The sequence below is a fragment of the Dendropsophus ebraccatus genome, chromosome 13 (assembly GCF_027789765.1).
Source record: "Dendropsophus ebraccatus isolate aDenEbr1 chromosome 13, aDenEbr1.pat, whole genome shotgun sequence".
Taxonomy (NCBI): Eukaryota; Metazoa; Chordata; class Amphibia; order Anura; family Hylidae; genus Dendropsophus; species Dendropsophus ebraccatus.
Window position 1 is genome coordinate 34658958 of NC_091466.1, and position 12136 is coordinate 34671093.

The 12136-nt window shown below is 41.7% G+C and overlaps 1 protein-coding gene across 4 annotated transcripts in view; it reads left to right on the forward strand.

The window, feature by feature from the left end:
- The first annotated feature begins 836 nt into the window (after window positions 1-836).
- The window catches only part of HJV (hemojuvelin BMP co-receptor), a 33633-nt gene continuing 22333 nt past the window's right edge, over window positions 837-12136 (forward strand). Inside the window, exons 1-2 of one of the 4 annotated variants that reach the window (XM_069950212.1) lie at window positions 837-917; window positions 2392-2470. In XM_069950212.1, coding sequence (XP_069806313.1) covers window positions 901-917; window positions 2392-2470 — 96 coding nt within the window. In that variant the 5' untranslated portion in view covers window positions 837-900. The other 3 variants (XM_069950213.1, XM_069950215.1, XM_069950214.1) reach the window with 3 other exon arrangements.

The window sequence follows — 12136 nt, forward strand, 5'->3', positions numbered from 1 at the left end:
TGAGATGAAAGGACGTTGTTAGTGCAAGACTACAAAAATATAATGATTCTTCAGCTGGAGGTCAGGAAGGAAAGTTCATGTTTGGAAACTAATGGGGGATCTGCGGGAACAAAAAAAATATGGACAAGAGAACCTTATTTAGGGGCCAACAGCAAGTTCTATGTACTTCTATTGTTCTATAGTCTTTAATTGTTGATATATATCTGGTTACCCTTCGGTGTTTAGTTGTTTATTATTTCTGTCCTCACCACAGATATCCATTGATATGTATTTGCCCCAAAGCATAGGAGTAATAAACTGTAGAGACCCTGGCTGAAGCTCGTCTGCCCTCAGTTCAGTGGCGGCGAATTTATGGCAGACTGGTGATTATAGACCTATCTCACTTTTTGGAGATTGATGTTAAAAAAGGGTTTGGATAAAGGGGTTTGCATTGATATATATGGCCACCATATATCATTTGAGATGATCGATAAGAGTCACTGTCATTAAGACAGAATTAAAATTCATTAGAGAACTAATTTCAAAAATCTAAATAGTGATAGAGATAGCAAAACTTTTGATTAGTCAGTCAGGGTGTTCGTATCCCAATCGATCTCTAGAACAAGTGTGGAGAAGCATGTGGCTGCTCTCCCCACTCACTGTGCCTATGACACAGGATGGTCACATACAGGGCTGGTGTAAGCACAAGGCTTACCCAGACAAGTGCCTCCAGGAGAGAAGGAGAGAGGCCCTGTGTTCTGATGTTCAGCCTGCTCAATGTAAAGCACTAAACATAAGAAGACACAGGAGAAGGAGCAGGACCTGTGAGTGTCCTGCACAAAGGGAGGGGTGAAGGACCTGATCACATGACCTGCAGGTCCTCAATACTACAGTGTGGAGAGCAGCCTGACAGAGAGGAAGATGGAGAAGACTGAGCTGTAAGTGCTGTATATATATATATATGTGTGTGTGTGTCAGTCAGTAATGTGTGTGTATGTTAGTGGTGTCTCAAGTGATTGTGCATAGTTGATGGATGGATGAGGGGCCCGCTGAGACTCTCTCACCAGGGGCCCATAAAAACCTGGAGCCAGCCCTGGTCACATAGACTTACTTTGGTAGTCTCTATCTAATGCACAGAACTAAGAAGAATGCCTAGCAGGCACTTCTCCCCCCTCATTCTAGCGATCAGTCAGAGTCTAAACATTCAGACCCCGACCAATCAAAACTTTTGACTCTATGGGGGAGATTTATGAAACATGGTGTAAAGTGAAACTGGCTCAGTTGCCCCTAGCAACCAATCAGATTCCACCTTTCATTTTCCTGTGAGGGATGAAAAGTGGAATCTGATTGGTTGCTAGGGGCAACTGAGCCAGTTTCACTTTACACCATGTTTGGTAAATCTCCCCCTATGTCTCATGTCTCTGACATGCCAGTATTTTTTATGTAACAATGCCAAATTAAGAAAAGGCAGGGGTGACACAGATTTTTTCCTCTCCTGCTAACCTTTTAACCTTTTAATTAATAAAATTGTAAGAAATCCAGAAAAATAAGGTGTTGGGTAACATAGAGGCAGTGTATTCACACTGAATCTTGGCTGAATCCACATTTTAAACCATGCAAATTTCCAACACTAATGTAGTGGGATGCCTCTTTTTTGGCATTGATTCCACCATAGATTTTCTGATGGAAGAATCTGCTGTATGAACAATCTCTTCAGCTCCCCCTAATGGTGGCTGCAAACAGACAGGATTTTATCTTTTACTTAGGTCTACACAGAAAATGTGGAGCTCTGTGTCAGAGCAAAAATAATGACTGGGGGATTGTTATTTATACTGTTCCCTAGTATGAAGTCTCAGAACTGCAATCAATATTCCCATCAGTATATGACAAGGCCTCTACCCTATTACTCAGTTGTAGGTTTGGTTCCTGTAAGCGGTGACTACTCTAAGCTCCTCTTGCCGCATCGTCCCCTTTCAGAAATGTCACTTGTTTGACTTTAGCCTGAGCTCCAGTAAGGCTTGACATATTGAGCTCACTGGCTTCCCCTACATCTGTTTCAATCTTTTTTTAGACCCCTCTAGTCTCTCCCCCTTCCCTCTCTCTCACACACCCTATACTGTACTTCTTCCATCCTGCAAGTAACATATGCACTGAGCCCAGAGCACTGAGGAGGCCAAACACAGTTGTTCAAGCAAAGAGCAGGTGCCAATGTCCCCTGATTTATCTCCCCTCTGGTATCTCCGGAGCCCTGCTGAGGCAAACTGCACCCACCCTCTACAAAAAAATAGGTGGTCCTAGATGAGGGTACTGAGCTGGGAGATGTGTTGGTGGGCTGATTTGATATCATTCGACTTCTAGAGTATTGGGGGACGGCCTGATTTAATACTTTTCATTCATCGCTACCTGTTGCAGTTGTGTGCGGCTACATGACTCAAGGACAAGTCAAGTATCATGGGCAAGTGAAGCTGGTAACCCAAGCACAGAGGGCCAGGTAAGTGAAGTATGCATGGCTGCAAATACAACTAGCCACTGAGGTGTTTTTTTTTCTATTCAAAACCTCAGAATTGAAAAAAAATCTTGTTTCAGATGTTCATGTTTTTCAAATTTATGTTTTCACTTGATTGAAAAAAAGTACATTTTGAGAGTCCCACCAATTTAAAAAAAAGTCAAAAAATTATATTTTGTAATATATTTATTAACGATAGATAGATAGGAGATAGGGTGCGTTTACACAGAAAGATTTATCTGACAGATTTTGGAAGCCAAAGGCAGGAATGGATTTGAAAAGAGGAGAAATCTCAATCTTTCCTTTATGACCCGTTCCCTGTTTATAGTCTGTTCCTGGCTTTGGCTTCTAAAATCTGTCAGATAAATCTTTCTGTGTAAACGCACCAATAGATAGATAGATAGATAGATAGGAGATATATTTAAAGAAAAGTCATTGCTGCAAATACATTTCTATTTTTATGAACTTTAGCACTACTTTTAGCTGTTTAGAAATATTATACAGATTACTTACTTGGCTGTATGTCTTATTTTAGTTATAGGGACACTGCTAGTATTGTAAAGCCCGGTTAATTTTATATAGAATAATGCATGAATATTACATGTGTGTATAAATCTGTTATCAGGCTGCTGGGATCTGTAGTCCTCCAGCAGCTGACAGCCACTATGTGCAGGTTAGCTGCTTGGATTCTATTCTAACCCCAAACTTGTTATCCTGGGACTATGTGAGTGCAGTGCGGCTCGGATGTCACACAGGCAGCTCGGTGGTGTGGTCTAACCCAGCTGCCCATGAAACCGCAGAAACAGCCAAGCTGAGAATTTTCCCTCACACCAGTCACTTTGTTCTTCTCCCTATTTGTACAAGAGCTTACAAGCAAACATGAAAACAGCTGCCACCACCAGGGCCTGTTCTACCACTAAAGGGTCTCACTCAAATTATACATATTTCTGGGTTTCCTCCTGGTACTCCAGTTTTCTCCCATATCCAGAAAAAATACAGATATGGGAATTTAGATTGGGAGCCCTCATAGGGACAGACGGATGTGAGTGATGGAAAGCGCTGCGGAATAAGGCTGGGTTCGCACTGCATCTTTGCTGTTCATTTAACATATCCATTTAATGGAAAAAAACTGATGCATTTATATGCCTTCATTTGGATCTGTTTTTCCATTGACTTCCATTGTTAAAGAAAAATAAATCAGTTTTTTTAGCTCTTAAAAAAGTTTTCTTTTTTATCTGTTTTTTGTTTTTTTTTATAATGGAAGTCAATGGAAAAACGGATCCAAATCGAGGCATACAAATGCATCAGTTTTTCATCCGTTTTTTTTCCATTGAACAAATAGAAAAAACTAACAGCAAAAGCGCAGCCTTAACTCTATATATAACTAAAGAAATTATTATCATCTAGCTCAACCAATGTGACTGATATGACCTAGTGTTCCCAGACTCCTATTTGATGCATATTGGATCAATTGGGAAAGTTGGGTAACAATAATGATGAATATGTTGACTGGAAACTGATAAGGAAGGGTGATTGGGTCTATAATATTCTTCGAGGAATAGTCCTGCTAGTGACACAGCAGCTGCCCGCTAACATTGCAGGAATTTGCCTTTGACAGTTCAGTCCTGTGGAGGGGGCTGGGGGTGACCAGTCAGTACAGAAGTCATTACAGGAGAGGTGACAGATGAATCGCACTGAGCTGCGACCCTGCTGCACACAACATGGCACTTAGCTGTAAACGGGATGAAGATCTGGGGATGGAATGGAAGGAGACACCTGGGGTCATAAAATCCCACTGCTTCCACATTCAAAGTGTCAACTCTTTGCTTGACTTACTGATTTCCCAGTTACAGCACCTGTATGAGATTTCAGAAAGAAAGGGGGATCTTTTTTTCTGGAACAGCGCCACTCTCGTCCACAGACTGTGTCTGGTACTAATATTGCAGCTCCACGTACTTGTCTATAGAATCATGTTAGGCTGGGGGTATGCAGACATACCGGACTATACACCATTGTCACAATGTGAAGTAGATGGGGTCAGACTGTGAGACAAACGTGCAACCCCATCTACTTACCTTAGACACAATGCTGTGTAATCTAGTGGTTTTTGGTCATGCTACCCTCACTGCGTAGCCCCAGCCCGATTGAGAACAGGGCTTCATGTAACAGAAGCAAGATCAGGATAGGGAACAATGCAAACAGTGTCAGCGGTGCAGAGTATTTTAGGAAAGGATTGGGAACAGTGACCTATTTATATAATGATTTGAGAGAAGATAGGACTACATGTGACATGCAGTGGTAGGAGAAAGATGGAGCAAAATAAGGGTTCTTTTACACGTACAGATAAATTGCGCTCATTTAGCGAACGACAGGTGATGATTCTTTCTTTTAAATGGTAGGCATTCAGACAAGAGGTAAATTGCTATGAAAAGTTGTTAATGCGATGGTAATTACATACATATATATGTATATATACTGTGAATGATCGTAATTGAGTTCGTATCTATATACTGTGAATATATATATATATATATATATATATATATATATATATACACTGTTTACACCGAATGATTTGAGAACGATTTATAATGATTTTTAGGTCCGCTCAAAAGATGCAATCAACAATATACGAACAAATTTTCTTTTGTAATTTAATCATTGCCGCGTTTACACCAGATGATTATCACTTAAATTAGACACCACAGACAGATGATGAAGTGTCTTTATAAGCATTTCCCATAGTAAGTGTACATTGATAATTTGTATAATGTTTTGGGGGCAATACAATACTTTAATAAAAAATTTTGCTGGACTTCTCCTTTAACTTAAAGCTCTCTTATAACATATAAGGAAAGCGGTTATCAAAAAGCAGACAATCGTTGGTAATGCTACCTACTTGGGGGTCTCTGTGCAGCGAGTCATAACTAATGTAGATGCACAGAGAGGCTTAACTACTATATGAGGGCAAAAAAGGGATTAACTAGTATATGGAGAGACAGAGTGGCCTAACTACTATATGGGTGCACAGAGATGCATAACTGCTATATGGGTGTGCAGGAGGGTCTAACTACTATATGGAGACAGAGGGGCCTAACCACTATATGAGGGTACAGAGGGGGCAGTACAGATGTGAAGGATGACGATGGTGCATGAGTGAGGAGCTTAGTCGTAGCTGGGGGAAGTCCTCATGATGGCCAAGGCCAGAAGAAGCCTCCCTGTGATTCACTTAGAGATGACATTCCCTTTAAGTCACTCAGAGAAGACATTCCCTGTAAGTCACTGGATATAACCGCACTGTAAACACTTATATAGTGTGCAGAGCCTGTGTAGGGCAGGATCTACCTCTATATAGTAACTGTATGAGGTGATATTGGTTTTTGTACGGTGGATTTTATTTGGCAGCTGAGTGGTGATATTAGTAATTACGTCTTGGTAATATTTGTCTCTGTTGGAATTATTGGTCTTATTATACTTGATTTGGTGAGTAACAGTATAGTGGCCATGGTATGGCGGCAATATTTGCCCCTTGTATACTGATATTATTGGTAAAATCGGATTTGGTCAGTAACAATATGGTGGTAATTTGTATGGTGATATTGTTTGCTCTTTATATACTGGTGTCATTTAATAGCTGTATCAATATGGTACTTGAGTATATGGTGTTATCATGCCTGAAAAATAATCTTATATTCTTAGAGAAGGGTCCTTTTAGATGGTGCGATATTGATGTTATTTGTATTGGGGGGAGGGGCTCTTTAAAGGCTGTTTAGAAAATACCCTTCAAGGCTTTGATAAAAAAAATGTTATAGCCTCCAGAATACATCCTAGCTGATACATCAACATCCATAAAGTTCTAATAGGGCGCACCATGAACATATCACTGCGCTGAATTAATATAGGACTTGGCCTCAAAATCCCAACCTGTTCAACAGCTGCGAGCAGCCCTCATACGAGCAGATTAGTGATGCATTTCATGGCCTGGTCCCCAGAGCTCAACTTGACATATCAAACATGGCCGCTCCCCCTGCTCCGCAGCACCTGGCTGGAGTTAGCACATGGGAGAGCGTTGGCCCATGCTCTATGTGCGTGTCTCTAGTAGAAATATTACTAAATCAAATCAATCATCGGTCAGATGCGCTCCATCCCCCGACACCTCGCCGCTGTAATTACATGTGTGCACCATTAACAGGGAACATGTGAGGAACATCATTTCTCATTTATGACTCCCACCTGACAGCAATAGACGGCCAGAACTATGGAGGCCTGAACTATTATTATATGTCTGCCTATATAATGTCACAGTGCTATAAGTCCCTCCAAATATCCACAAAAAGGTTAATGGGGTCTTCGAGGACTTAATTATTACCGATAGGATAGACAATCAACATTAAATCCGTAGGGGTCCTGCTCCCAGAACACTGCCGATCAGCTCATTGAAGGGCAGTAGCGACCATGCAAGAGCATAAAATCAAAGAAAAAAAACGGTCATAATTTTGAGGTTAAAATACAGCTTTATTTTTAAATTTAATAAGGTGCTCCATTAAAGTCAATGGAAAATTGGCCAGCAGTGCACACAACGTGTAGAATACCAGTCCTAATTTATATTTGCTGCGTTTGCAAAAATACGGCAGTTTTTTCTTTAATCTGGTTACTGTATGTGAACCAATCCCTTTACTCACCAGGTACAGCTCTGTACATTTTTCAGTGGTTCTTCCTGGTCGTGAAGCTTAGCCCATTATAGCAGGGATAGCAACTCCCATCATGCCTGGACAGCCAAAGCTTTAGCTCTAGCTGTCCAGGCATGATAGGAGTTGTAGTTTTGTAGGTTTCCTATCCCTGCAATATAGTGAATGAGAGAAGATGCAATTGGGGCAACACCTACTAATAGAAGGCTGGTAAACATCTTTAAAGGGGTTGTGCAGCAAAAAACTTTTTCTTCCAAATCAACTGGTATTAGAAAGTTGTATAGCTTTGTAATTTACTTCTATTAAAAAATCTCAAGTCTTCCCATACTTATTAGCCACTGTATGTCATGCAGGAAATGTTGTTTTATTTTCAGTTTGACACAGTGCTCTCTGCTGCCACCTCTGGCCGAGACAGGAACTGTCCAGAGCAGGAGAAGTTTTCTATGGGTATTCATAGAAAACCGAGACAAAGTTCCTGTCTCGGCCGGAGAGGACAGCAGAGAGCATTGTGTCAGTCTGAAAATAAAATAACACTTCCTGCATGACATACAGTAGCTAATAAGTATGGGAAGACTTGAGATTTTTTAATAGAAGTAAATTACAAATCTGTATAACTTTCTGACGTTAGTTGATTTGAAAGAAAAACTTTTTGCTGGACAACCCCTTTAAAGGGCTACTCCAGGGATTTTTTTTCCATCCAAATAAACTGGTGTCAGAAAGTTATATAGATCTGTAATTTATTTCTACTTAAAATTCTCTAGTCTCTTCCAGTACTTATCAGCTACTGTATGTCCTGCAGGAAGTGGTGTATTCTTTCCAGTCTGACAAAGTGCTCTCTGCTGCCACCTCTGTCCTTGTCAGGGACTGTCCAGAGCAGGAGAGGTTTTCTACAGGAATATACTGCTGTTCTGGACGGTTCCTGTCATGGAGAGACATGGCAGTAGGGAGCACCGTGTTATACCAGAATAAATACACCACTTCCTGCAGAACATACAGCAGCTGATAAGTACCGGAAGACTTTTTAAACAGAAGTAAATTACAAATCTGTATAACTTTCTGACACGAGTTGATGAGAAGAAGAAAACATTTCCCTTTAAGGCCCTGTGCCTTTTCAGCTATTCAGCTTCAGGAAATTATGATGGCAAACTCTGACATGCAGTCGTGGACATCCTCCTGTATTCATTGTCATCAAGCTTTTCTAGAATCCTGAATGGCAAACATGCCAACGTAGATATATTTATATCACCTGCTTATTTATTGCTGTTCAAAGGGGAACTATCAGTAGATTAGACTAATGTATAGCCCTGCTCATAGTCCCGAGGAGGAAGGTATGTCTCTTACCTTCCTCCTCCGCACCATTTCCATGCTGTTAGCAGTTGAATCCATGACCCGGAGCACCATTAGGAGCACTGCCCAGCCCCCCCGCTCCATTGATCATTATATAATAATCTGGCTTGGCTTGATGGGGGCGGCTCCTAACGGTGCTCTGGACCATGGATTCAACTACTAACTGCACTGGAACAGCGCCAAGGAGGAAGGTAAGAGACATACTTTCCTCCTCAGCGCGCCATGCGCATTTGAGTGGAAAATAATAGGTAGATTTACATCCCTGCATATGCATTGTATAACAGATGTAATGGCGGTTATATTTGTTATTAGCAGACCCCACAGCAGTAGATTGCGGATGGTGTCACTGCCAGGCTCGGCCCCCCCATCAGCTATTTCTACAACCGCGGCTGCTGCCAGGTGCATGTTTTAATTGGCCCTGTCCGGAATGGAATCTAAATTTAGTGTCAGCTTTTTTGCCTTACCAAAATAAACGTAAGCTGGAGGGGCAGCACTTTCACATACGGAGAGAGGGTCTTATGGGACAAAATAGCTTCACCATTAAGCTCTCATGTGCAGCCTTTATAATGCTCCGATCAGGGAATCGCCTTATGGGAAATTCTGGATTTTAATACTATTATAGTATCTGCATGCTGTGATGAAAAGTTTGATTTTAGCAGCTAAATGATTTCATTATTAAAGGGAAACTATCAGCAGGTTAGACGAATCTAACCTGCTGATAGTCCCCTATAGTGCACGGGGCACTGAGAATGAAGATATGTGTGTTACCTTCCTCCTTGGCACCAGTCCTGTGCTGTGCGGTGTAATCTTTGGCCGGGAACACTATTAGGAGCACTGCCCAGCCCCACAGTGTCATCCGGCCCGCTCACTCCATTGATAATCAGTAGAACAGGCAGGCCAGATGACACGGCAGTGCTCCTAAGGGGGCTCCCGGCTGATGATTACACAGACTTACTGCACGGGACTGGTGCCAAGGAGAAGGGTAAGACATCTACCTGCTGATAGTTCCCCTTTAAGTAAAGAAAAGTATAGCTGAGAAAAGACCCATGCCCATCCTGTGGAGGAGTGGAGAAGATTTACTTGGGTAGGTGTTGAAATAAAATTAATTTAGCTTTAATGTTCAATTTTTTCACTTAACAAATTGCAAAGTGACCTGCTGCAGAATAAAAATTTGTAGCCAATCAGATGCTTCCCACATGAAAGTGGTCTTACTTAGCAGAATTGTTTCCATACTACCATAATCCAATCTCTCTACAAGCCCAAGTTTTGCAATGTCCGCACTAGTTACTTTACTATAGGCCTGTAGCTAAAGATACTGTGGTAATAGTATACAGAGGTAGAGCTTGGGCCATGGTCTCTAGATGGACCCTAAGGTGTCTCTCTCCTGTATTATGGAAGGTGGGGCCACTGTGCAGAATTTATATTGGAGCCCCGGAACTTGATGTTACACAACTGTGCTTCATATACAATAGATGAGTAATATGACCAATCTGCGTTCTTGTCATTTCTTCATTGACTTGGCATGGACCAGGACTGACAAAGATCAAGGCTTGTGCTGTCTATACCGGGAACCAGTTGATCATTAGCTTTGAGTATGAGGAGAAGCAAACTATGGCTCTTGCTCAATGACTGCACAGTGAAGCGCCGTATAAAGCTTGTTTATTAGGTTTATTTCAGGATGAATATATTGGAAAACCCATAAATGGATGACTATGAAAAGGATACTTTGTGATCGGCTATCTACCTGATGGATTATCCTGTAGACTCATCAGATAATGTTGTAGATGATATGAGGATCCACCCTTATGTGACTTCTTGCAGTGTCCTTCATGAATTAAGGATTGGATCCTACTGGACAAGAGACGTCAGTGATGTTTTCCTCTCCGGTCCTGGTTGTGCTGCCGATGCCCTTATCTGCTCTGTGTGAAGGGCAGATTGGTTTTAGGCAGAGTCCTTAAACTGACAGCCACCGAAGCTCCCAAAATCCTTGTAGATCCAGAAAGACAGCTGCTTCTGAAAGTCCCGGATTATCACTCTAATGGAGGAGGACAGAAAAAAAGAGTGGACTGGGGTGAACACTGGCTGTCTTTGAAATATATTTCAGGTGCACAGAGTTCGTGCTTTTTCAACCTCTATATTTGCCAGAGGACACATAACCACACAAACACCAGAAAACACGCTCCACCGTAAGTCCGGACTGAAGAACTAATAATAGGATTATTATATTATTACACGTTACTAATATAGATACAAGTTTGGTGATTTGTTGCCCTCGTGTTGGTTATTCTAATAGGACAATGTGTTGTTTATCGACTCATGTTGGGACACTCGATCTCTCAATTATTCTATTAGCCCAGATTGCGTTAGATACTTAAAGTGGATCTCCTCAGAAATTGTTTTTAATTTAAGAAGCTTCTATATAGAGAGAGAGATGTAAGATGAATTAATTTAAAGTTATTGTGTTCCGTTTGTAATAACTTTGTGTTTAAAGGGGTAGTGCGGCGGTAAAAAATTATTCACAGAATAATACACATTACAAAGTTATACAACTTTGTAATGTATGTTATGTTTGTGAATGGCCCCCTTCCCCGTGTCCCACCACCCCCACCCGTGTACCCGGAAGTGTAGTGCATTATACATACCTGATCTGTGCAGACATGCGTCCGCCATCTTGTGCCAAACGTCATCTTCGGCCGGCCGTCATCAGCCGCTGAGCCACGATTGGCCGAGCACAGTTATGCTCAGCCAATCGCGGCTGAGCAGCTGATGACGTGGCCGGCACTCGGGAAGATCGGAGGTGTTCGGGCCGGCCGGCCGAAGATGACGTTTGGCACAAGATGGCCGACGCGTGTCGGCACGGATCAGGTATGTATAATGCACTACACTTCCGGGTACACGGGTGGGGGTGGTGGGACACGGGGAAGGGGGCCATTCACAGACATAACATACATTACAAAGTTGTATAACTTTGTAATGTGTGTTATTCTGTGAATAATTTTTTTACCGCCGCACTACCCCTTTAAGCTGATGCTAAGAAGTCTCCTCGTGACCTAGAGAGGTTCACCTGGCCTCAGCTGTGGTCAGAGCGGTCCCCTCCCTTTCCCATTAACAACAATTGATTTTGGCAACGAGCCAGGGCCCCCGTGGTTACAATATTTACATTGTTACAACAATATTTTGACACTCTGTAAGAACGGTTAACCCTTTGTGCTGTGTACAAATCGACTTTCTTCTATGAGACGTTTGTTTTGTTTGTGATCACATAGTTAGCGGGGAGGGTAAAAATATTACAATATGCAAATAATGGACTCCTATGGCGCCTGTTTCTGGCTGTGCAAAACAATCATATCTCCTTGAAGGAGAAGTCCAGCGAACATTTTTATTAAAGTATTGTACTGCCCCATAAAAGTTATACAAATCACCAATATACACTTATTACGGGAAATGCTTATAGGGTACAAACCCACTTGACGTATTTGCTGCGTGAATCAGTCTTAAAAATAAGCAGGCAAAACGCAGGTTGGCTTTATACGATTGTTCTGTGTTAAAATACGCAATTGCGTATTTTTGAAGCGTGAAGCTTGTTGTTAGCAAAGCATAAGTTGTTAAAATACGC